Below are 26735 nucleotides of genomic sequence, written 5' to 3'. Positions count from 1 at the left end.
ATAAGTCACTGAGTTCTCTAAATCTTGTATCATGATCTTTTTTCTTTGTTCCCATCTTTATTTCTGCTTCATTATTCTCCGCAACTTTATCTTCCATATTGCTGATCCTCTGCTTTGCTTTGTCCATTTTTTTCTTTATGGTGTCAGTTTGAGATTACATCTCAGTTATGGCATTTCTAACTTCAGTCTGACTAGATTTTACTTCTTTTATCTCTGCAGAAAGGAATTCTCTGGGGCCTTCTATGCTTTTCAGAAGCCTAACTAGTATTCTTATATTCGTGGTTTTTTTCTTAACTTTTTTTTTCTTTCCCTTCCCTCTTTTCTCTATTCTATCAAGCTTAATTCAACAAGCAAACCAAAACAGACCTAGGATCTACTTTCTTTTATTTGATTTTTTTGTTTTGTTTTGTTTTTAATTTTTTATTTTTAGTAATTGTTTTCTTCCTCTAATCTACAATTCTCTCCAGTATATTTTCAATTGTCTTTATTGAGTTCTTCATTTCTGATTTTTTTTTCTATCTCTTTGTCTTACTGAGGTTCTCCACTCTTATCTCAAGTTCAGTAAGTATATTTATGATCATTAAATTCTTTATCATATTACTTACCTTTGGTTTGTTTAGATGTTTTGCTGTGATTTTGTCCTTTTTTTTCCATTTGAGATATATTCCTTTGTCTCCTCATTTTTGTCTAACCTCTGTGTCTGTCTCTATATATTAGAAAGTCAGCTATATGTCCTGCTCTTGAAAGTAATGGACTTATACAGAAGAGGTCCTGCAGTGCAGTGTCCCCTGTTCACTGGAGCCTGGTGCTTCAGGGGTGTCTCCTATATGTGTTGCATGCACCCTGCTTTTGTGACTGAGCTGCTTTTTCCATCAGTCCAATTGTCGGCAGTGACTCTCTTTGCAGGGTTTGGTCCCTGTGTTGTAATGGGTCAGTCTGGGGCCTCCTTGGGCTTGAGTTGAGTCAGACTAGCTGTTTGCCAGGGATGCAGTAGCACTTAACTACAGGGCACTTCCCAGTGTCCCTTGAGAAGCTTTCTTTGTTGGGTGAGACTTGCAGTCAGATCACCTGTCCTTCCCCATCCCACTGCTGCAGCCACAGTTGGACTGGTTTGTGTGGTTATCTTCTCCTGTCCCTGTGACAGGAATCACTTTGGAGTGGTGTTGGTCCCTGTTGGGGCTGCTTGCACACTGCCAACCTTGTGGTGCTGCTTTGAATGGGCTCCAGCCAAGTGCATATTGGAGGAAGTAGGTCTAAAGGAGAATGTAGGAGTGTGGCATCTTGTGTTAGCAAGGTTTGTTCAGGTCTGCTGTGGGAGGGGAGCTGGAGCTGAGGCCTGGCTGGAGGGGGTGTGTCCACAGGAGAATGCTAAGATGGGGCAGTATTGTAGGTAGTGAGTGTTGGCACTTTGTTCCACAAGTGTTCATCTGTTTAGGCTGGGGGGCCAGGGAGGGAAATGAGAACTAGCTCTTTTGTTCCTGTAGAACAAAATCTCCCAAAGATCCCTGACCTCTTAGCACAGGCTCTAAGATTAGTAAAGAAATCTCCCGCACCCCATATGCCCCAGGTTTTTTTCAAACTGCTGATTTTATGCTGTATCTCTTTGGGTGTTTGTTATGCTGTCTCTTGGCAAGGACTCAATTTCCTTTCACCCTTCTGGTTCTCCCATTCCCGAGTCTGCTATTTTTAAAGTTCAAGGTGTTAAAGTCTGCTGATTGTGAGAACTTGTAAAATTATGCCCCTCTGATTTTCAAAGCCCAATGTTATAGGGATCCTCCATGCCTGGAGTGGCTGGCATGAGGGTCTTCTTCTTTACCTTCACTGCTCCCACGGCATATCTCCATCCCAGGGAATGTTCTACAGATTCATTTAGCTTCTCAACTACCCTCCTTACCCTCTTTAATGTGGCCTTTTCTCTACATTTAGCTGTGGAGTGTCTGTTCTGCTAGTATTCTGGTCATTTTCCGAGTTATTTACACTGATGTGTTACCTAGTTGTATCCATGGGATGAGGTGAGCTTAGGGTTCTCCTATCCCACCATCTTCCCTAGAAGTCCAGTTGAATATAGAATTTTAAAATCAGATTTTCACTTTGCTGACTTCTGACATTTCACATTGCCAAAGATAATATAAATCAGATTTCTGTTTCTTTGCCCCCTGGTAACTTTTGGGATATTTTAAAATTCTCTTTTATTAGCGGTGCCTAGGTGGTTCAGTCGATTAGGTGTCCGACTTGAGCTCAGGTCATGATCTTGCAGTTTGTGAGTTTGAGCCCCACATCGGGCTCTGTGCTGACAGCTTGGAGCCTGGAGCAGCTGGAGCCTGCTTCAGATTCTGTGTCTCCCTCTGTCTCTCTCCCCCTCCCCACTCACACTTTGTCTCTCTCTCAAAGATAAATTAAACATTAAAAAAATTAAAAAAAAATTCTCTTTCATTTGTATTCTAAAGTTTCACTATGAAACTCTTGGTATGAATTCATATTATCTATCTATCTATCTATCTATCATCTATTTATCTATATATATAACTCTGCCTCCTCTTTTCTCATATTTAAATACCTTATTGCTTTAAAACTTTAAAAATACTTATTTTGAGGTACTCTTCATATTGACCTTGTCTTTTTCCTTTGGTGTAAATTCTTCCATATTCTGTCATTGACAATGCTTACCTTATAAGCATTTTTATGAACATAGTTTATAAGCTCACATTTCACACATTTCTCCCGTATTTTCTCCCATGGAAAGCCACAGTCTGTTTCATATCTCTGGGTCAGGGTACACTTTATGCTCAGGGAATGCCCTTCTATTTCCTGCCCTGGACATGCTGGTGACATGACAGCACACACCTTTCATGTATGCAGGATGATACTGGACACTATGGCCATTGGAAATGGCTTAGTTTTCTAGTAACGTTGGGAAGTGTGCCAAGCTATCCCAGTCTCTGCTCATGGCAGAGTGTTGTGTTTCACAGTCTAAGCTCCCTGGAGGTAGTGTTAACTGAGTCTCTGGTCATGGAAGTATGAGAGTTTCTGGCCACTGCCCCTGTACTTTCTGTTTAGATCCATGCCTAGCTCTCCAGTGCCAAGTTATTTTAGTTTCTGACAATATTCACTTTGATAATTTTCTTGTTAGAAATGGTTCCCTTTATCACTTTCATAAGCAGCTATGTGTTTTTTAATCTTGAAAATTTAAAAATTATTTCCATTTGGAGTAGAGATTTTAGAATGTGTTTAATCTACCTTCATAAATATTAGATCTTAGTCTAGAGGAAGCTGAAATTCTTTTCAGGCAATCTTGTGCTAGGGCCATTAAGGCTTATTATGGAAAAGAGGTAGAAAGAGGGGCTTTTGTGCCTGAACACTTGAAGAAATGTAGGAAGACCAAAGGTAAGAATAAATCAGGGAAACGGGATGGAGAGTGCACACTGCAAATTGCAGTATGTACCATCATAAAGTTGGTTCCTTTATATATCTGCAGCCCCAAAAGAGCCAGGGAAAATAACTAGGATAAGAACTAGTATGTGGAATTATGTACCTCATTGCTGTGTCACCCTACTGAGTTGGCCTACGGGCAACTCTTTCAGATCCACTTTCCACCTCTTTCTGTAGCCTGTGCATTGCAATCTCACCTGCCAAACGGCCAGTTCTTACTTGACTGGGACTATCACCCAGCCTGGACCTGAGAGCTCACATGACAAACACCACAGCCCTATATCATGGAATCAAGAGGCTTCAGAGTGTTTAAGACCTTTCATGACAAATAATTCAGTCTGCCTATACTTCATATCCACTTCTCTGGTCCAGGAAACCTCTGGAAATGTAGTGTATGGGGAAGGAGAAGTTCCTCTATTTGTACTTTGGGGCCAAAAGTCATCCTGCACTAAGAAAGATGGATGATTTTACCCCTGATATCTTATTACTATCATCTTCTCTCCCTTGCAGTTCTAGCTCACACTAGCTAGGTTCCTAGAAGAGTTTCTGTCACACACAGGTGAGACCACAACTGCTTTCTAACAAGTCCTATTCCTATTTTCCAGAGATGCAGTTTCCAGTTTCATTTGTTCAGGATGCAGTCTCCTTGACTTAGCCAAGTTTCATTTTTTGGTCGCTCTTTTGGTCCTGATGCTTTATTGACTCCATATGGTTGGTAACCAACCTACCATCACACCTAACTGCTCTCCATGTCTTTCCTCTGGTCTCTGGTATTCTGATTCACCACTTGGCTTTGGGCCTCTGCACGTCAAACCAAATGATTCCACTTGGGCTAGGAGTAGTGTTTGAACATGTATTTTATCTTTTTAGAAAAATGACCTTTTGGAGGAAAAGAAAGGGAAAAGAGTAAAGTACACATTATTTTAGACTTCTATTTATGTGCCTAATTCTGCACTTGATAGTTTAGATATGTTGTCTTAATCCTTTCAATCAATACTGGAATTAGATGTTACTAACCTTTAAAAAGATAACAAACACCAATTCATTTGATTTCCAAACAAGTTGAAATGATTAAAGTGTCATAACTTAATAAAGACATCAAGATTCAGTAATCAGTTTATTAATCAAGGAGTACTCATGTCTACCCAGGAACTAATGATCTTTGCAAAGATGAAGTTGCAAATGGATTTTCAGCTCCAGGGAAACTTCCCTAGGCATTCAACGGCATATGTAATAGTTTCTGTCTTAATCTGACTTTTGAATAATGATGTCTTATGTTTTATACATCATTTGGTATTTTTTAAAGGTTAATTTGGTGTACAAAATTCTGAATAAAAAGATACAAAAACATGGTTGCACAACAAAATATGTGGGATACCTGCATGTGACACATGATTTTAGTTCTCTCTCAATTCTTCATGTTCATCAAATTCTTCTCTATTTTCTCAAAATGGCTTACTTCCCGTTGATGTTTTAGAGAGTATTAGAATAAGCAAAGGGTTACTCATAGACAACAGTAAAGCCATTGGCTATTTCAATGTATTCTTTCAAGTACATAATTACCTCTGGTTGATGTTTTAGAGGGTATTAGAATATGCAAAGGGATAGTCATGGACAACAGTAAAGCCATTGGCTATTTCAACGTGCTCTTTCAAGTTTATAATTAAGGACACACAAATCCTATGTGTGGAGACAATCAGTGCATTTACTTGGACTAAATTTATGCTAGTTAGCCAAGACTTGCTTTCCTCGACCAAAATTATTCAAAAACCATCATACATGTATAAAGAGAAATGAGCACTCAACAAGGAGAATGGCAGATGCATGAAAGTTCTGAGTAGCAACATGCACTCACATACTTGTAATGAAGAGGGAACGTTTTTGCCTTCATTTATTTTCCTGGTCCCTGACAGGGGTAGAATTGCTGACCATATTTCCCTTACTTTTATTCAAGCAGAAAATCCATTGAAGTTCCACAGGAAACATTGCTGTAGACATTGCAAAGGGAAGAATCAGGTCAATGCAGTTTAGAGGATGAATTAGTTTTGCAATTGAGTGTGGACACTCCGGGCCACTGCTTCAGTGGATAACTTTTTAAATTGCTTTAGGGGGGGGGAAAAGCCTTCTTAAAAACCATTTTAATCATTAGAAACTTGAGAGGTTTTCTTCTATGCTTTATAGATCAAATTGTCCCAGAATTGGGTGGGAGACAGTTGCCATGTGCTTATTTGAGTGAACTCCAAGAACTCCAACATTTTCTTATATGCTCCTCCTAAAATACACTGTTTTGTATACCGAGCTTTGTCTAAAGTATATTAAATGGAGTCCTTAGGTTATTTAAAGATTTTATGTACTTGAACTCAGAAACTGACTCACAGGCTTACTAGGAGCTCCTGACTTGAGGATACTTGCCTGAATATCTTTTTCCTATCATCTATTGACATTATTACACCTTTCATTTCTGTATAAATTTTTGATTTAAAATTTTCAGTAAAGATGGGCATCCAAGGAATGACAATGTATAAGAGATAGCCTCCACAAGGACCAATTCTATTTGTGCAAGATTCACTGTCTATTCATCTAATAGGTATTGCTTTCAAATAATGTTTCTTTGATGTAGCCTTTCAGTGTAGCTTTAGTACCATCTGCCCAAGGCTGTCCTGAATGTTTCTAAGAGAGAGCATCTATATATTTATATTTATGTGCACTTTATGTACTCCTTTTAAAAAGTCACAGGATGTATAATTAAATCTTTTTTAAAAGTCTTAAAGTAGTTTCAATGTTCCGATTATTGTTCATATGTAAATTTCTCCTATCAAGTGGCTTCCATTTTGTGACAGTTCTAGACACTAGTTCACAGACTTACTACTGATTTCTCACCGATGTTGGTAAATTTTCTTAGAATTTAAATTTATCTACAATAATTAATAATTACCTTATTTACAATATTACGTTTCTCTTTTTTAAATATCCAGAATCTGCAATGCCTACATGGATGCAAAAGTAAACAAGTTAGGCCCATTTCCCCACTGTGTGACCTTTTGTGTCCCTGACCCAACTTTTAAAAAATTTTTTTAATGTTTATTATTTTTGAGATAGAGCATGAGCAGAGGAGGATTTGAGAGGGAAGAAGACATAGAATCCAAAGCAGGCTCCAGGCCCTGAGCTGTCAGCATAGAGCTGACGTGGGGCTTGAACTCACGAACTGTGAGACCATGACCTGAGCCAAAGTCAGAAGCCACCCAGGTGCCCCTATTCCCGACCCAATTCTTAAAGGGAGGCAGGTTTCTTATTTGGGGCCCATGGATGAATTTCAGAGGGTATTCTGTGAATGCTCCAAAAGTCAGTGGAAATGTTTCCTGTGTGAGAGTGTATGTGGATTTTCATAAATTTTACCAAAAGAAGTTGGGTGGTGCAGTGGATTGGTGCAATAGAGTGGGTTCTGGAGTTGGACTGCCTGAATTTGTATAGCGACTCACTACATGGCTGTGTGACTTTGAACAGGTTACTGAACCTCTCTCTGCTTTAAAATTCTCAAAATTGCAGAAATGGGCTGCTGTGAGGATTAAATGTGAAGATTTTATGGGTATGTAAAGCCCATAGTACTGTGGCTTGGCATTTACTAAGCACACACTAAAGATTAGTAATTACCATTGTGTTCTCAAAAGAATTTGTAACCACCAAAGAGTTAAAAGCCACTGACTTAAGGCATTTTTAGAATTATACTTGAAAGAAAAATACCAGTTTCTGAGTTGGGAAGTCACACTCAAACCTAATTCCCATTAGCCATTAGCCAAACATAGAGATGTGTATTCATAATGAGGCTGAAAGGGCTGGTAAATTGCTCTGAAAATGTGAAAGGCCAGTTTGTGTTGCTCCTGCAGGAGAGAAAAAGAATCTACCCAGTCCTGGCCTAGCCCCCAGATGAAACACTTTCAGTCAGCTCCTGACTCCTGTACCATCCAGGGTTGCCTTAAAGCCCTAAAATAAACTTGCAGGGTGATAGCTTAAATTGCAAGTCTACATTTATGGATGTTTTTCAGCATTTTCTTTATCAGCGTGTGGAAGTCAAAATTACAAAAACAAGGAGATTCTGCATCTTTTAATGAAAGATAAAACAACAATATAAACATACACAAATTTACAGAGAAGGGATCAACTTTAATACATTTGGAGTAAAAGGTGTTTCTTATTTAAATATGGTATAAAAATAAATGCAAGAAACATTAACTGAGAATGTATAGACAACAAAGACAAAGCTTGTTTCTGACTGTGAACACATTGGTGAAATGAAACTTTCTGTGCTAACTTATTGGTTAATAAACGTGAAGCCATATGTATACTTATTGATATATGCTTTTTTTCTTTTACAATTCTTCCAGTTTTTGACTGAGTGAATTTTCAGTGAACTGTGTGTCTAGCAGAAGCTTTAAGAGAAAGAAAAAAAAAAAAAAGGTTTACTCCACTTGAACTTGTTAAAAAGGAAAGGACACAGATCCAGCTTAGTACAAGGAGAAAGTAAGCAGACAACATTTCGCAGTGGAGGCATTGAGACGGTAGAATCCCTTGGAATGGCAATGCCTGAATGTACACAAAGAGAGAACAATTCAGGTCCTTTGCTCATGCAACATCTTGGCCTAATGTCCTCTGCTCCAGGTAACAACAAAGAGCTACAAAGTATATGCAATGACTCCAGTCTGCTTCCATGCTACAAGATGATCCTTTTAGTAGGACTGAACGAGGCTTGTTAACCTCTTTGACGTGAGAGATTTCCCCTGAGAAAAAATATAAAACAAGGGGGAAAAAAAGAGTATGATCACTGAAAACCCGATTAGGAGTAACATTTATTTACTGCAGTTGATTTTAGTGCAAGGGTCAAAATGGAACCCTTTAGATACACCTTAGTTCAACTTCCTTCCTCCCTCCACCAACACATCAAACAAAATGATCCACCCCTCTTCTACCCTCCCACCCCTCTACCCACTTCCTCCCCACTGCAAACAGACTGATGGGTTCACAGCACAGATTAGCAAATAATAAAACATGTTCATAAACGTTTCATCAAGGCTTAGCAATGATGCAACACCTAGATTTGCAACTGGTTCTAAACATGTTACAACAAACCTTAGTAAACTGCTCTGAAAGATAGCAATGTGAATGCATTCTTGTTCAATTGCTGGAATTAGTGTCATGTTTATAAATATCTAGATATGCAGAGTGTATGACTTAATTAAATAAAATTCATTTTTTTGAAGGTGGTAGAAACTCACATTGAGTCTGTCCCCCATCCTATGTGATAATGGAGAAAAAAGTGCCAATTATACATCTACAGATAAAAGTGTATTTGCTTCTGACTTCAAACCATAGACATCTTCTTATCCTTTTCCACCCAATTTCCTCCAACCCCAACCTCAGAAAAATCCCATATATTCTGATTCCACATATGTGTTAATGCCTAGAGTACATATTCATTTTTTTTGAAATCTTGAAAGCCAACACTGTCCCTGTTGATACTAGTACTCTAGAGAGATAAAAAAATTTAAATTTCTGATCAAAGTAACAGATTGTCAACTGATAGTTTCTGTTTCATGTTTCATTTTATATGTACTAGTAATGAAAATAAGATGGTCCACTTATTGAAGGAAATTTATATTTCTCAGAGGATAAAATAATAATGGAAAGACAAAAGATTTTTTGAGAAATATAATATTTTAGTAATAAATTACTCATAATAATAGTCTTGATTTACTACTAATATGGATCAGATTTTGATAAAAAGTGGTCTGCTGTTGGGAGACAAATCATCACTCATGGCCATATTTCGGAGAAAAAAAGCAATATGCTTAAGATATGATCAATGATTTCAAAATCAAGCTTTCTTTACACGCTTCACAGTAACTGATAAGGGTCTTGAGGATGACATGAACAGCAGCAATTAAAACCAAGCACCGTTTCTTTTTAATCGGGGAAAAGGGATCAAAACTTAGCTTTCAGCAACTAATAGTAGAAGATAATTTCTCACTGGCTATGCTTTAGTCACTTTATTGGAGGAAAATAAATAAAAGAAAAAGTTTGTTAACAAGACACCTTACTTTACGTTATATATTGGCCTTATAAACAAAATGTTTGCTCTTTTTGTCTCCACTTCTGTGCTTGTTTTCTTACCCATAAAATGGGGATAATCACAGTACCTACTTAAAAGCTTTCTTCTGAAGAATAATGAAGCTAAATTGCCTAAAACTAGTTTTGGAATATTCTATGTACTAAGTTCATGTTGGCTATTACCTCACTATATTATTGCTGTCATTGTTTTTATTGTTATAGGTTTTCTAATTAGGACACGGAGACCAAAGTCACTATTCTGACTCTAAGAAGGGCATAGAGTTGCTAATGAATTGGAATCTAAAGTTTTACTGCTTTTCCAAACCCGGGCAAATTGATCAAATAATTTTGGAATCTCAAAGCTACCCTTCTATACTTGAAGACCACAACTATTTCCTACATTTACTACTATATTCAATTCTTGTGCTGTTACTATAAGTGTGTACATGAGTTTATATATATATATATATATATATATATATATATATATATATTTATTCTGAGGCTGAACAATATATTTTTTAAAACTGCTTACTATCTCTAATGTCATTTGTGGGATGAAGAAAATGTTATATTTATTGAGGCATAAGACTGAAAGCTTGCACGGCAGTAGAGGAGGGGAAAGATGCTAATGTAAAATTGTTACTTTTCAAACTACTGATTAGTGTGATTTGTTAAAAACTACTGGGAAGAAGAATGAAATAGTAACACTGAAAGAAATTCATTTGGAACTCATAGAATCATTTTTTATTTGGACTATGAAAACTACGGTTATCTTTGAAAAAAATCTAATAAATATTAACGTGGCTCTCTTTCTCCAGATTTTTGAAACATCCTTGAAGCTCTTAGTACTTGGGATGGTATGGGCTTCACTAAAAAGGGAGTGAGGTACGACATTAGCTTGAAAGGCTATTGTCCTAGGAGATCATTACAAAACACTCATTCAGAGAAAGAATGAAATATGGCCTTTTGTAGCAACGTGGATGAACTGGAGAGTGTGATGCTAAGTGAAATAAGCCATACAGAGAAAGACAGATACCATATGGTTTCACTCCTATGTGGATCCTGAGAAACTTAACAGAAACCCATGGGGGAGGGGAAGGAAAAAAAAAAAAAAAGAGGTTAGAGTGGGAGAGAGCCAAAGCATAAGAGACTGTTACAAACTGAGAACAAACTGAAGGTTTAAGGGGGGTGCGAGGGAGGAGAGGGTAGGTGATGGGTATTGAAGAGGGCATCTTTTGGGATGAGCACTGGGTGTTGTATGGAAACCAATTTGACAATAAATTTCATATATTAAAAAAAACAAAACAACAACAACAAAAAAAACACTCATTCATGGAGCCCCATAGAAAAGTACAGGCCTACAGTCAATCTGGAAGTTTGTGATAATAGCAAAACAGATGAACAGAAATGGGAAACAATCACATGATGAAACACTTTGTTTGATATGAACTTAATGTAATAAGGATATTCATTTTGTGCACTGAGACAACTAAAAGGCAAATCTGGGTACAACATTTAAAAAAAAAAAATTAAATTCCCCAGTCTGGGGTCAAAGTAAACAACATGGGTGCGCAAGGAGTCATGCAGATTTGAAGATCTGATTTGAATCTGTTGGTAAACCCTGTTCAAATCCTGCCTTGTTCACACACTGGAAAAAAAAAAAAAAAAAGATAGGCACTATTCTAATGCAGAAGGAAATATAGTTAATCATTCTATTGGAAAACTTAAATTAAAAATAACACTGATCCTTTCTTGTAGGTAAGAAAGGATGTATTTATGCATCTGCTGTTTTGTAAAAATCCTTTCCAGTGCAGTTCCTTGGAGGCTGTATGGAATCAGCCCTTGCCAATTATCTTTTCATAATTTTTTCAAGTTGGAGAATCTGAGAAATTTTTATAACTAAGTTCTAAAATCTTAATACTGGGAACTGAGGGCTAAAAAACCCCAAACAATTGCAATTTTTACCAAATTGCTTACAATTGAATTCTGTATGAATAACATTTATTTTTAACCAAATGACTACATATGTGTTGTGTCACTTATCCCTTTCTGATAAGATTCTAAAGAATAAGGATTACATTGGAAACAGCAATCCATAGGAAAGACAAAGACAGAAACTCAGAACAAAACAAAACAAAAATTCAAAATCCTATGAGATTTTGTAATATTTAGTTAGTGGGGAAAAAAAAGCAGCACATAATCAGTTTCAGGACAAAATACACCTCAGATTTTGCTGGCATCTAGGTGAATACTGTATCTACCTAATCTACAAACAATATAGTTGTCACAAAAATTCATATAAACAAGGAGAGTTTTCTGGCGTCTCACAGTAAAACCTCACCTCCATCAAATCAATTCCTCCTTATCTTAAATGCTGCGTAGAGATTTTGTTATAGTTAGGAAAATATGCCCCATACCCCAAAACAAAACAAGCAACCTATGTGTTTGTTCTTAGCTCTTCTAAAGTAACTAACAATATTTAAGAATTTTACATGATTTTAAAAATCTTTCTTGGTCTCAAAGTAGTAACACAAAGTTGACAATAAGGAACTGTGAATCAGTAGACATGAATACGAAAGCCAGGCTCTTAATTCTTCTCTGAGAGCCTGAGACACTATGGAGATGGAGGTAACTCTCCATACTCCTTTCCTGCAGACACTAATCCATAAAGGGAGTGCAGAGAAGCTACATATGCTTGGGTGACTAAGCCACTTGTTTTATGACTATTGTAAAAACACACAGCAGTCTTTCTCAGATGATAGGACACTCAACAGACCAAGGAGAAATGAAGGGATAGAAGTTTAGAAGACAGCCATGAAAGAGCTTAAAGAGAAAAGTAGGGGATTATTAGCATCTTTTGGATTAAAAAAATAGTTAACCTCTTAACTCACGCATTCCCTTACCATTCCAACTTGTATGTTTCCTGTCATTGCATCCTACTGTCTCCTAAGTGTTGCTCTAGACCCTGGAGTACATTCTAGAATGTCTTGTAGGCTCCAGAGGTCATATTGAGGGATTGAGAACAAGAAAATGCAAGTCTTCCCATTGAGTGCCTGTTGGTGTATGTGACCCAGTTGTCTCACAGAGGCCAGCCCCACCCCTATGTGATAAGGAGCTGACTGCTTGGTGATGATGTGATACTGCTGGGCCAGAGACGGGGTGTGCAATTAGAAACACTGAACTCAAGGATGCTGTTTGGTTTTTTACTCTCATGTTGAAAAATGCCCTTGTTTCACTTAGAAGTACAAATGTCTTTGCCTGAATTCCCAAATACTTCATAACATGGCTACCCTGGCCTTTCAAACTGCCTATCATCACTCCACAATATGGTTCATTTTATCTCTATCAGCTTGGGCCACTATCCTTGCATCTACCTGTTCAGATCCCATCCACTCTTCAAAGACAACCTTATCAATGTCTTTGCTAGACTCTTCTAACTGGCCCCCTAAACTGCTCTGCTAATTCCCTCTCTTGGCTTTCTTGCCCATAGAATCAGAGCTAGTGTATTTACAAGCTGTTTTGTATAATTCATTAAGTCGATTGGTTTGGTGAAAAAATCAATAGCTGTTAAACAACATTAACATTATAGAAGTCCTCAAATACATACTTGATTCTTTGCATGAGTTGAGATCCTTGGCTGAAGTCATATTTTAAGACTGAACTTCCTGAAACCAGGGAAATGAGATTCAAATGTCTTGGGCTAAGTAAATTTTGACTTGGGGGAGGAGAGGCACAGTAGAGTGAAAAATGGGAAACACTCTAGTCATACCCTAAATATTGACTAATTAAATGACAGAATCTGGGTCTTTTTAACTCTTATTTTGCCCTGGGTGCTCCTATCAAGGAAATTAATCGAAAAGGTGTTAAGAAGGAATTGAAGCTAGACTACGTGTTTGGAAAGCTCTTCCCTGCTTAAAATGAAACCAATTCTCCTGGGTAAACTTGCAGGTGAGTTTACTGAACATGTGAATAATTTTAGCAAAACTATGGGGAGTGTCAGTTCCTAGAAAGTTAAAAATTTAACTTTAAAAAAGTTAAAGATGTAATCAAATTGTTGAGAGGAAGGAAGAAAAGAAGGAAGGAAGGAAAAGAAGGACTCGGTAGCTAGTTTGGGGGATGGTATATGTGATGTTGAGCACTGGAAAAAATTCTATCATTATACTAAAAAGAGAGGGTTTGTGAACACATTTACATTTAAGTGTAGATTACTAGCTTCCTGTGCATATTGAGAAAGAACAAGTAACACCAAATACTTTCATTTTCTTAGTTTAAAATATTTTCCTAAAATAAAAGTGGTATATATCCATTAGAAAAATGAGGGAAACATAGAAAAATATAAATAAGAAATAAACATTACTTAAATACAGTTATTTACATACTAATATATCCTTCTATGTTGTATGAATTTTTTAAATTTTGTGTTTTTACAAAAAACTGAAATTTACAAGCCATTTTGTGCATAGCATTGGCTTATTATGAGTAACATACATATTATTCATGTTACATGTTTTTTTTTTGTAAAATAATTTCAAATTCATTGCATTAGTGAAAAAGGAAATCAATTTAGACAGATGCTACCAACATTAAGAAAAAAATTTAATATCAGCATGTATCAAAGTGCATCACACATCATAAGGGGATGTACTGTTTCTGAAATATTATTTTAGTTCTACACACATATAAACACACACAAGCAGATTATACAGTAATACAATATACACACACACAAATACATATTAATTATTATGTCAAATGTGGGTGACAATACAAAAAAAGATGAAAGCCACTGTTCTGAAATATAATTTTCAATAGTTGTATAATATTCCATTAGGTAGATATACCTTAATGTATGTAAGAAATTCACAATTGTTGTACATGAAGGTTGTGTTTTTGATTGGCAGTTATATGGTACAATGAATATTCTTGTATATGTGTGAACAGCTGGGTTTTCTCAGAATTAAATTATTAGAAGTTGAATTACTGATTGAAAGTGAAATAATTTTGAAACTTTTGACATATTCTGTAAAGTTCTGTTCAAAAAAAGTGTTTAGCAATTTGTATTCCTATTAACTGTGTATGAAAACACTGGTTTACTTACTCCCTTTCTAACACTAGATATTATCATTTTAGAATTAAAAAAAATTTTTTTATGTTTATTTATTTTTGAGAGAGAGAGACAGAGCATGATCAGGGGAGGGGTGAAGAGAGGGAAACACAGAATCCAAAGCAGGCTCCAGGCTCTGAGTTGTCAGCACAGAGCCTGACGTGGAGCTTCAACTCAAGGACCATGAGATCATCACCTGAGCAGAAGTTGGTCCCTTAACTGACTGAGCCACCCAGGCACCCCACTAGATATTATCATTTAAAAAAATAACCTATTTGGAGGAAAAGGTTATTTTGTTGTTTTTAAAATTTTACTTGACTATTAATGAAGAGAGATTTTCTTTCTGTTTTGTCATATTTATTGACTATTTGTATTCTTTTAAAACTGTTCAAGTCTGGGGCGCCTGGGTGGCTCAGTCGGTTGGGCGGCCGACTTCGGCTCGGGTCATGATCTCGCGGTCTGTGAGTTCGAGCCCTGCATTGGGCTCCGTGCTGACAGCCTGGATCCTGCTTCAGATTCTGTGACTCTTTCTTTCTCAGCCCCTCCCCCGCTTGTGTGTGTGCTCTCTCTCACTGTCTCTCAAAAATAAATAAACATTGTATGGAAACCAATTTGACAATAAATTTCATATATTTAAAAATAAATAAACAAACATTAAAAAAAATAATAATAAATAAAAAGGGTTTAGCAGACTTGAGGATAGGAGGTTGGTTGCTTTAACAAAGGTTTGTGGAGTAAGTCATGTAGCAGTCTTTTGTGGTATCTCTGTGGCCAAGATACAGAAGGGTCAATGAAGTTTGTAATTAAACAAAACACTATCTTCAAGGTGTGCTAATTATTGGAGTAGTGGAACTCTGTCTTCCTCTCTGTTCTCTATGGTCTTTTAAACAGTTATTTTCACCATTAAACTGATGTAGTTCTGATAAAATATATGCATATGCAAATTTGGTAATCTTGGTTAAAAGGCTGGGTAACTAAGAGATACTTTAAAAACTTATATAAAGCTATAACTTACAAGATAAAGTTTAATGAAAAGAAGGATACAAAGCCAAATTTAGATTAAAATAAACCACTCACCAAAAACCTAGCAAGATTGAGGAGACGTACTCTGAACTGATGAGAAATTTTTTTTAAGTTTAAGCCCCAAATGACTCTACATTTTGACATGGCTGTGGTGATTGGGAACCAGGGGGAGGGGAGGGAAGCTGGTGCAGTTTTCAGGCTGGTTTGTAAGTTACATGTCAGGTTTTTCTTCTTTCTTTTTCTTTTCTGTTTTTATTTTAAAGTTTATTTATTTTGAGAGTCAGAGAGAGCATGCATGCACATGTGTGCATGGGGGAGGGGCACAGGGAGGGAGAGAGAGAGAGAGAGAGAGAGAGAGAGAGGAGAGACTCCCAGTCAGGTTCTGTGCTGTCAGCATGGAGTCCAGTGTGGGGCTTGATCTCACCAACCGTGAGACCATGACCTAAGCTGAAATCAAGAGTCAGATGTTTAACTGACTAAGCCACTCAGGTGACCCTCTATTTTTTTTTCCTATTGGGAAGACAATATCCCCAATCTGTGCTGGTTAGGTTATGTCTCTAGTACTGTATTCAGTTACCATTTTGGAGGACTGCTGACTGGAGCAAATGTTTGAGGTAAGCAAACAAGATGATGAAAGAACATGAGACTATTGCTCTCATGCTATTACATGAGAAAACATTAGAAATACATTTTTATGATGCATAAAAATGCAAAAAAGTCTTACTCAGATTGAATTTAATAGCAATTTAAGGCATCTTTACTATATTGAGTCCCATTAAGTATCCAGCTTAGTTTTCATAGAAACATCTTTCTTTTTCATACTCAAATTTCAGAAGCTGATATATTTAGTTATGTAATTAGTATCAATTCAGATATGCTGGCCACTGAACCTGGGGAAATTGAAGCCTCTAAATTCCTTTGCAATTCAGAGGCTTAAAAAATTCAGTATCTCCTCAAAGTACCTTGAGGACTTAATGAAATGAACATGGCAACAAAGATAATTGACTGTTAACCACATAATTCAACTGGTAGTTGCCGAACTCTGTGGGCACAACTGGAGGGTTGCCTCTTAGCTGTGACATTTGTTGTGCCCTTGGCATCTACCAGTTGGGAGAGAGCGTCCATTAGTCTACAGCATTGGTTTTCAGAGCGTGGTCTCAAAGCCAATAGGAGCAGTATCACTTAAGACTTAATTAAAAATGAAAATTCTTGGGGCGCCTGGGTGGCTCAGTTGGCTAAGAGTCCGACTTAGGCTCAGGTCATGATCTCCCAGTTCGTGAGTTCGAGCCCCGTGTCCGGCTCTGGGATGATGGCTTGGAGCCTGGAGCCTGCTTCAAATTCTATGTCTCCCTCTCTCTCTGCTCCTCCCCTGCTCACACTCGGTCTCTCTCTCCTTCAAAAATAAATAAAAATATTTTTTTAAAAATTAAAAGAAAATAAAAATGAAAATTCTTGGATCTCAGCAGAAAACTGCTAATCAGACCTTATGAGAGGCGAGATTTAGCAATCTGTCTCATCAGGTGTTTCCGCTGCAGCCAAATATGAGAACCATGGATCTCTGGTAAGAAGAGGTCAGGTAGGAATGCTTCTACCTAGATAACAGTTCTTAAACGTTATTGTTCTGACATGTTTGTAACAAAATGTAAATGGGGGGTGGAGGGGCAAAAGGAGAGAGAGAAGGCCTCTGACTCAGTTTATCTTGTATGAGGTAATGAAATCTGTATTTTCCAAGCCCCAGTGATTTTGAGATTATGGGATATGGGTAGTTGAACTGCACAGAAAAACAGCAAATTTGAAATTTTAGCTAAAGAAAATAAAAAGAACATTTGAAAGGAGTTTATGTAATCACGCCTTCAAGAAATCTGACAGCTGTCAAGATCTAGATAAATGTTTATTTTATTCTGTCCAGTTCCAGAGACAGAACTAGGGAGATTACATGGAAGCTACAGAAAAGTAGATTATGCTGAAAATAAGAAATGAATTTCTAATATGTGGCATGGACTTCCTGTGTCCTCCAAGAGTACCACATCTCTGGAACTTACGAGCCAGGGAATGCTAGATGCCTACTTGTGACTGCACCCACGGAAGACATTGATGCAATGTGCTGGCCACTGAACCTGGGGAAATTGAAGCCTCTAAATTCCTTTTCAATTCAGAGGCTTAAAAAATTCAGTATCTCCTCAAAGTACCTTGAGGACTTAACTTTTATAATTAGAAAAGTTAAAGACTTCCCAATATCTTTTACTAGTTTTATGAGAAATATGTTCCTCTTAGATATTAATAAGCATGTGTCAAGTGAATACCCTTGATAATAGGTGTTTGTTATCCCCTTTTGTGATTCAGCCATGTCTACTGGGTAATTTTTCTGTTCCTGATGAAATAGAAGGGAAAAAATCTTTAATATCAAAGCAACTAAATCAAAATGACTTCATAAACCAAAAAATAAATAAATAAATAAATAAAAAAAAATAAAAATAATAGCAGAAATTTTCTTTTCCAGAAACAATAGTCAGTAGAGTTTAGAAATGGTGTTTTAAATTTTCAATACCACAAGTCTATCTTAATAATGGTCTTTTCTGGTTGAAATTATAGGTATAAGCATTGTATTTGGAGTTGTCCAATGTTTGCTCTTATTACTCGTAGATCCTAGCCACTCAAAAACAACAACGAAAAGAAAACAGCCATCAAAATGTGACGCATAATGCAGGAGATAGGGGATTTTGCCCAGCCTGGGCTTGCTGGAGGGTATCTGGAGGTGCCTAAGAAAATGTAACAGGGTGACTGTAGGATTGAACATAACATATCTAGGTCAATAAACATGTATGCAATCTATATAAAGATGTCTATTTTTTAATTTTAAATTGCCTATTTTAGTTGTATTGCCTTGAAGTCCTAGCAAAAGTTATAGAAAAGTAAAAATCTTTTTTTTTTTTGACCAGCATGGCTGGTCATCAGTATAAAAATGGTGCTGATGAGCACACAGCAATGGTGCATGTGGCTTTAGAATGGGTAAGAAAAAATGAGAAATAGATGGCTTGGTGATGATATAGGGTTGCCTAGTAAGACCTCATATCTAGAAATAATTAACATATGAATCTACTTTTAGCGGAAATTAAATTTAGACATCATAACAAAACCAATCTTTATCAAGTTAAGCTCCATTTTTATTTTCCTAGCTACATAAAACAAATTTCTGAAAAGAATATGTAAACATGCTGCCTTTAGACCATTGATGAACTTGTATTTAACTCTATGTAATTCTCTTAAATTCTATTTAACTCAATGAGGTAATTCAGACTGATACAGAGATTCAGTTGATTATCTGCAACTCCTTTGCCAAACATTGTAAGGCTGAGTACGTAAGCACACTGGAACATTCCATATTCTCTTGCGTTACTCAGCTAAATTCTGCGACTTGATGTAAGATTCAGATATAGTTGAGTAATTTTCAATTTTACATATCTTCAAATAAAATCAAAGTGATAATGTAAAATTACTTCTTATGTAACTTTTACAATTCCTAGTTGATAGTTTGAAGTTTATTTTTCTATCAACTCTTCCAACAAACTTGGTTCAAAATGTTTTAGCCTATATGTACACTTACTGGTGTTAAAAGTTCTACACTCCCACCTATACTTTTTCTATTTTACTGGCCCAGTTCTTGTTATCTTCAGGTGTGGATTAATATAGTAGCTGCTAATCCTGCAAACATGTCCTCCTGTCTCTAGGTTCTCCTAACTTGCCCTCCACCCACATCTTCAGCAGAGGTGAAGATGGCTTAGTGTGTGGATCCAGAGTACAAGGTGTCTCCTTGATGACCTTCTTTTGTACTATGCTCCTCTAACTGGAGACTTCATGGCAGTCCCTGCCTGTGACACAGCTGCGTTTATCAAGTGCTCAGACACTTTTTCCAGTTCTGCTTTTGTTCTCTCCCCTTCAGGGCCAGCTCCCCCAACTATCCAGTAGGCAGGTCTCTTGCTTAGGCCTTACTTAACTCTTCTCCCTGCCTACTCTGTGCTGCTTTAAGCATGATTTATATGAAGTAAGCTAGTGGGAAGCTAGTAGGAATTTCGTTCTGTTCATTGAACAGTTAACTTTCCTGAGAAGAATGAACCAACTTAGGTACACATTAGTGGCATCCCAAAAGTAGTTACTTCTGTTAATATCTGTTGTTATAAACTGTAAGCTTCCTAACAGTAGTAGCTATTTCTTATTATCTATGTACTCTAAGATAGGGAGCAAAGTGTCTGACCCACAGTAGGTGGTCAATTACTGTTTTTGTTGCTGTTGCTGTTGGATAAAAGAATCCAATAGTGCTTGGATACATGAGTACTATTGGGTTATAAACTTGTTATGCAGAGTCCCCAGAGTGGTTTCCAATTAAACAGGAAACTGGGACCTTGTAACTACTGGTGTTAACCCAAGGCTTCCCGTATATTAGAACAGCACTTTGGGAAATGCTATTAAACTTCTGCCTCTGGGATATGTACTAGGAATGGGGAAGTTTCCCACTGGGGACTGTCTACTCAGCAGCCTCAAACCATTCCTTAGGGGGCACCTGGGTAGCTTAGTCTGTTAACCATCCAACTTCAGCTTAGGTCACGATCTCATGGTTTGTGAGTTCAAGCCCTTCATCGGGCTCTGTGCTGACAGCTCAGAGCCTGGAGACTGCTTCAGGTTCTGTGTCTCCCTCTTTCTATGCCCCTCCCATGCTTATGCTCTCTCTCCCTCTCAAAGATAAACATTAAAAATACATATTAAAAAAAAAACAACATTCCTTGGGAACCCCCAGGGTTGCATTGGATGCTCCCTGACCAAAACCACCGTACAATCCACAGCTTATAAAACTTGAATGGCAATTTAAGAACTAATGATATTACTAGGGGAACATAAAGATATGCTGTCCAAATGAAATCAGCTACATTTCACACCAATCAATTTACCACATGCTGCAGGGAACCTGAAATTGCTTTCTTAGGCAAGTTATACCACAAACAGTTTCAGTAAAACAAGATAGATAGCCATATATGCCAACAACAAAATGATAAATGAGATAGTTTCAGGTCCAGAAGAGAAGAAAGAGGAGAAAATGTTTCATCCTTTAGCAGATAGATTTTAGGTATTTACTGGTAATATCTATGGTGGGAAACCCCAACAACCAGTTTATAAATTATATTTACCTAAGATGCTCTAGGAATTTTCTAACATAGAGATCTCTATGAATATACCTGTAATCTCAAGCAAAGAATCTCTACCAGAAAAGAATATGCACAAAGTTCTCCTTCAGATTAGTATGCATTAGTATGCATTCACAGGTGTACAGATATAAAATAAATAAAAACCTTCCCTAATCTATGGTATATCGTGATGGATGTTTATCTGAAGCAGAATCTGCTTCATTATGAGGGATGCTTATGTAAATCAAGGGTCTCACTAAGTCCTTGAAGCCTTTGCTGTAATGCAACTTCATTAGTAAAAACACAATCTGGAGAAGGACCATTCTGAATACTCTAAGGTTTGTCTTTACTACATTGTGGTAGAAATTGGTATCAAGGGAAATGAAAGCAAAGACAGGCTATAGGATAGTCAAAACTTAATGTATACCAAGTGAATGAATAATCCAGAACTAGTAAAACAGTATATAAAAACAATGATAAAAATGTAGTGTATGAGTGGATCTTAGATTACCAGGTCATTTTTCTCTATTGGAATTACTCATAGTGAACAAATCTGAACAAGTGACAAGTTTATACAGGATCCTTTCTAACAAAGTTTATCTACACTTAAGGTACCTGTAAGCCCAAAGGAAAATCTAGAGCACTCGACCAGAAGTGCCAGGGCTTAATCCTAAATGGAACCAATGTCCAGTCCAATGGGCAGTTGGGAGGTCCACATGAATAGATTTCACACTGCATTGCCCTACCCCTGGCATTGCCCCACAGCTAGTCTGGGGCTGTGTTTCCCAAGCCCGGAATCTGTATTATTCATAGGATTATACTGAATTGACTGAATGGTCTCAATGTATAATCTTGGCGGTTATTAGGGTATGTGGAGAAGATTTTATGCTGGATTTCACATTTGATGAAAAACCAAGTTAAAAATCATTTAACCATGACTAGAAACAATCCCTAGAGCCTTTGACAGTGTCTTAGAAAAAAACAGTGAAAGACCCCCAGAATGTGACTACAATTCTTCATAGACTGAGGACCAAATGGTAACCATTTTTTTATTAATGTGTAACACAGTAGTTTTGAAATTAAGAATACAAAGTATGATTCCTGCCTTCTTCAACCAGTTATTTTTTTCATCTAGTGTGTGCTCTCGTGTTAGGGAAAATGTAAAGATAAGAGAGGAGGAAAAATAAATAAGTAAACATCTTTTATAACTTTGCATTCTATTTAACCAAGCAATTAAAATTTTTATGACCATAAGAAAAAAAACCAATATTTTACTTGACAGATATTTATCATACTTTGATCTACAATATGAAGAAAGAAAGAAGGAACAATGTAGATATCCATCAATAGAAGACTGGAAAATAAATTTCAAGTATATCTATTCGGAGGAAATTTGTGTAGACAATAAGTAAAATTATGTAGAAGAATATGAAAAGACCTGGAAGATATTTGTGATGCATTTTAAGCAAATAAAGCATGTTTCAAAAGCATATGCAATGTATAACCCCATTTATTTATGTATTTATATAAAGAATACTTATATTCATTTATATATGTTTGTGCAAAGTGCTAACTAAAGCTACTCCTGGCTAGAGAGATTATAGGCAAAGAAGCAGGGGTTCAGCAGTTTCTAAAAATTCATATGGCATGAAAGCATGGATTAGGTTTCAAATGTAAATATTAACATGTCAAGCTTTCAGGTCTGGGCTCTTTTACCTCATTTGTTGCGTATATTAAATTTACATGAGGTGTGTTAACCAGCATCTCCATAATGAGCTCAGGTAAAAAATTTAATTAGATGTGAACAAAAAGAACATTCTAAAAGAACTAAGTATTCTATCTTTCTCACTTATTAACACTCCAAGGAAATTACAGGATTTTATTTACATTTGTTCTTATTAGTATGCATACCAATCAATTATAGTGTTACATAAAGATTTGATCCCAAAAGATTAACTGATTTCAGAGTCAACTCAATGCTTTTGTTAAAATTCTCTCACAGAGTTTTCACAACTTCTGGTAATTTATGACCATCTCCAGAGCATGCCTTCCAAGCCTAATGCTTCCAAGCCTAGCATAAGTACTGGGGCCATAGGGTTGGGACAGCCAAGATGGTCATGATATCCTTTCTGTCAATTCTTTTTTTTTATTTTTCTTAATTTTTATTTATTAGATTTGAGAGAGAGAGAGAGAGAGAGAGAGAGAGAGAGAAAAGCAGAGAGAGAGGGATGGAGACACAGAATCTGAAGCAGGCTCCAGGCTCTGAGCTGTCAGCACAGAGCCTGATGTGGGGCTCGAACTCACAAACCACGAGACCATGACCTGGGCTGAAGTTGGACACTTAACCAACTAAGCCACTCAGGCGCCCCTTCTGCCAATTCTTTTAAAGGCTCTGCAGATACTGGGCTTCACTGAGATAGAGTAAACTTTCTCCCCAAAAGAGGTTAGATTAGGCAAGTTCCTGGGAGCTCAACATGAACATTCTCTATTTCTCATTTCTCCTTTTATAGCCCAGAGCCAGGCTGATTTAATTTCCCCTTCACACAAACTAAGGAGAGGAGGTAAGCAGTACAGTCAGAACTCGATATATGAGTTGTGGTTGAAGGTGTGGACGATCAATCCTCTTACCCAGTTTCCCACCCCTCCCCCCTTATTTCCTATCCATTCTCCTTGTGATTTGTGTGGCAGACAGATGCCATGAGACTTTAATGGTTGGAGAAATGGTGTCAGATTTGGTGATGGTGATGGAGGAAGAAAACAGCTGTTAGAATTAGCACAGCACATGAACTTTGTCAAAGGGAATGACGCCTACGTAGTAAGAATAACATTTAAAGGCATGAGAGAACATAGCAAACCTTGAAAGACCTTACCCTTAAGGTCTTATCTGATGGCAAGGAAAACAAAGTAATAAAAAAGTAAATCACAGGAAATGAGATGCCTTGAAACAACAAGGGCAAGGTGAAGGTATTACACAAATTTAATTCTTAACCCTCCGGTGTTGGGCAAAATGAAAAGAAAATAAGTAATCTATAGAGGAGTGAATTTAAAGTCAGGAAACTTTGCTTCCAGTCTTGGCTTTAATTCTCAACAACTGATTGATACTGGTGAAGTGATCTATCCTCGCTATTCCTTAATTTGCTCATCTATGAAAGGGTGGTGACACCTGCCTGACCACCTCCTCAGATTGTCATATATGTCAACAACAGTGACAACAAAACAAGCAAGAAAGAATGAGTGTCTTTGGAACATTGTAAAATGCTGTGCAACTGTTAACTGTTTATTCTGTAACGTGCTGGCAAGAGTTTATTAGTCTCGGTAACCAACAGAAGTTTTAATGGTATTGGGAAGAACTGTCGAGCAAAACATTTTTGATTCTTGTGTGAAACAAAACAGTGATGCCATTTTTATAAGCCAGGTTATGAGTAACTGTGTTAGAACATGTAAATAAACTTCTACAAACAGATACTAATTGGAAATGGACTCAGACTCGAGAGGAGTGGCAGGTGGCTGATCTTCTATCAGTTGGAAGTATATGAAGGAGCAAGGTGATCAATGGAGAAAGAAAGAATTTGGGAACAAAATAAATGTGGGGTCAGTGCCAGGTCCTAATAACTATGTGATTCTGGGCAAATTTTGTACCTCCTCCGACCCTTCAGTTTTCTCACTTATAAAATGGGTAACATAATGAGTATAATAATACTTAACTTGCAGGGTTAGATTATATTAAATTATATAATATAAAGTGCCTAGTGCAGAGACTGGTACATGGCAAGAATAGGAGTCATTACTTTCTCACTTTGCCCACGCCCTTTCATAGTCTACATACTTGTTTACCTATATTTTCCCTCTTCTGTTTCTTTCTTGAATACTGTCTATCCTGTAGCCTCCCTGTATTTGCCAGACTAATCTGCACACAGGACTCCTTTAAAATGTTTATTTAAACTCCATATTGCCTTCATTATGTCTACCTGATTAATAATAAAATCATTTTTCATCCTGTGTTAGAATTATTGTATTGATCCTGTAACGATATCCTATTAAATTTATTATGTAGGTACATTGGATTCCTAACACACCTGCTGACCCTAAAAGTAATCACAAACATGGAGCAACACAGAACCAAGGGGAAAAAAAAGAAATGAGGATATAAAGAGTTAAAGGGAACTTCAAATAGAAACTAACCATCCTAAGATTTAATATTGTATAGTATATTAATTTTAATTTTTGTATATAAATAATTGCCAGGATAGAAACTTTCTTCTCATGAGTAATAAAATAGATACAATTGTTTGTAATCTACTGAGGAAATCAGAGAGCCTTTCTAATTTCCTTATTCTATTTCTTTAGAGTACTACTGAAACAAAATATCCAATGAAAAATATTACTTTTTGTTTTCCTGGATGGAAAAAATAACCCCAAACAATTGTGTCTGAAGATTATCTGTAATGTATTAGTGTGTTGTGTGTATATATGTGTGAATGTTACTCAACCTCTTTTTCTTCAGTAATTCCAGCCTTTTCTCCCTTTCTCCTTAAAAGGATGGATGTCCTTCTTGTCCTAGTGAAATCCACTTAAATGTAATTTCTTCTGGGAATTCTCACATTACCTGTGGGTGCTCCCTCCCCACCCCAACACCAAGCAGAAAAGTTTATCTTTCTCCTGTGCATCACAACATCTTGTTTATACCATGAGATTCCTTAGCAATTAAGGTATCTACCTTATACATGCTCCTGAGACACAGCACAATGTCTGGAATATAACTGTCATTTCTTGTATGAATTTTGACTGAAGGCGTAGATGATTAGGCTTGCCTTCCCCTTATTTCCTATTGATCTTTTCTTAAGTTTGCAGTGTGTGACAATGTGGTACTATTTTAAAAGTTGGAGAAGTAGGTCAGAATTGGGGATGGTGTTGGAGGAAAGACAACTATTTTGCTTCCCTTTTCCATCTTCCATATGTTGTGTTATAACTTTTAATCATATCAAAGAAAATTCCATTCCAATCTTTAGAACAATATTATTTCAGCATCATGTTAGGAAAGGATGAATTTGGAAGAATTATTAAATGTTGCACAGAGCACTGTGCAACAGCCTACAGCTACTTTCTCCAGCAAAATCTTGAGGCTTTTTTTAAAATATTGTCTTTATCTTCCCATGATGACTTATGAGGCATGGTTAGGAAAATTTTATTTTAAAGGTCAGAAATTCCAACAGAACCAGCCAAAATTTTTTGAAGTTTATAGAGTGATTAATTCCTAGAGTTCTTCATTTTCCAGCCCTTTAATTTTTGCAATCACATTGACTGTTCAAAGTATATACAGCTTTTTAAAGTCTTTCAAATACTCTGTTCCTAGTCACAACTGGCAATTCATAAATAGAACTGATTAACATTCCCCACCACAAAGATATTTGAAGGAAACTAAAAACAAAAACAGCATCTTTGTTGAATCCAATTTGCTTACATTTCAACACACATAACTCCACTTAACTGGCCATCACAGCAAAAGCCACAACACACACACACACACAGCAGCATGGAGCTAACCACACAACTCAACAGACAATGCAGACAAACTTGAGTATAAACCAAGATTTTTCTACCTCTTTTTCATAACAGGTTAGTGCTGGCCCTCAGTGTTGGTGTACAGTTTTTATGGCATGGGAAAATAGGGATGTTTCTGCCCTATAAAAATAAATGTGTTGAAGGCTTTAGTTTGAGCTTACACAACGTCAGAAAGTTGCAAAGGCACTGGCACAATACAAAAAAAAAAAAAAAAAAAAAAAGGAATCCCACATACAAATATATCACCAAAATATCACCAAAACACATGGCAAGATACTAAGAAAACAGTGGTAGGAAAACTACTGGTTTCTTGGATGATTTATGCAACAGTTTTC

At 36.8% G+C, this 26735-nt stretch overlaps 1 protein-coding gene across 9 annotated transcripts in view; it reads right to left on the bottom strand.

Annotated features, from left to right (window-relative positions):
- Nucleotides 1-7516: 7516 nt before the first annotated feature.
- The window catches only part of RGS7 (regulator of G protein signaling 7), a 516651-nt gene continuing 497432 nt past the window's right edge, over nt 7517-26735 (bottom strand). For 7 of the 9 annotated variants that reach the window (XM_058701251.1, XM_058701254.1, XM_058701250.1 and 4 more), the window contains 2 exons: nt 26439-26520; nt 7517-8204 (listed from right to left, as the gene is read on the bottom strand). In XM_058701251.1, the coding sequence (XP_058557234.1) occupies nt 26446-26520 (75 nt within the window). In that variant the 3' untranslated portion in view covers nt 7517-8204; nt 26439-26445. The remainder of the gene's footprint in view (nt 8205-26438; nt 26521-26735) is intronic. The other 2 variants (XM_058701252.1, XM_058701255.1) reach the window with 1 other exon arrangement.

The sequence above is a fragment of the Neofelis nebulosa genome, chromosome 15 (assembly GCF_028018385.1).
Source record: "Neofelis nebulosa isolate mNeoNeb1 chromosome 15, mNeoNeb1.pri, whole genome shotgun sequence".
NCBI classification, from domain to species: Eukaryota; Metazoa; Chordata; class Mammalia; order Carnivora; family Felidae; genus Neofelis; species Neofelis nebulosa.
This window is presented reverse-complemented; position numbering and strand designations above follow the sequence as displayed.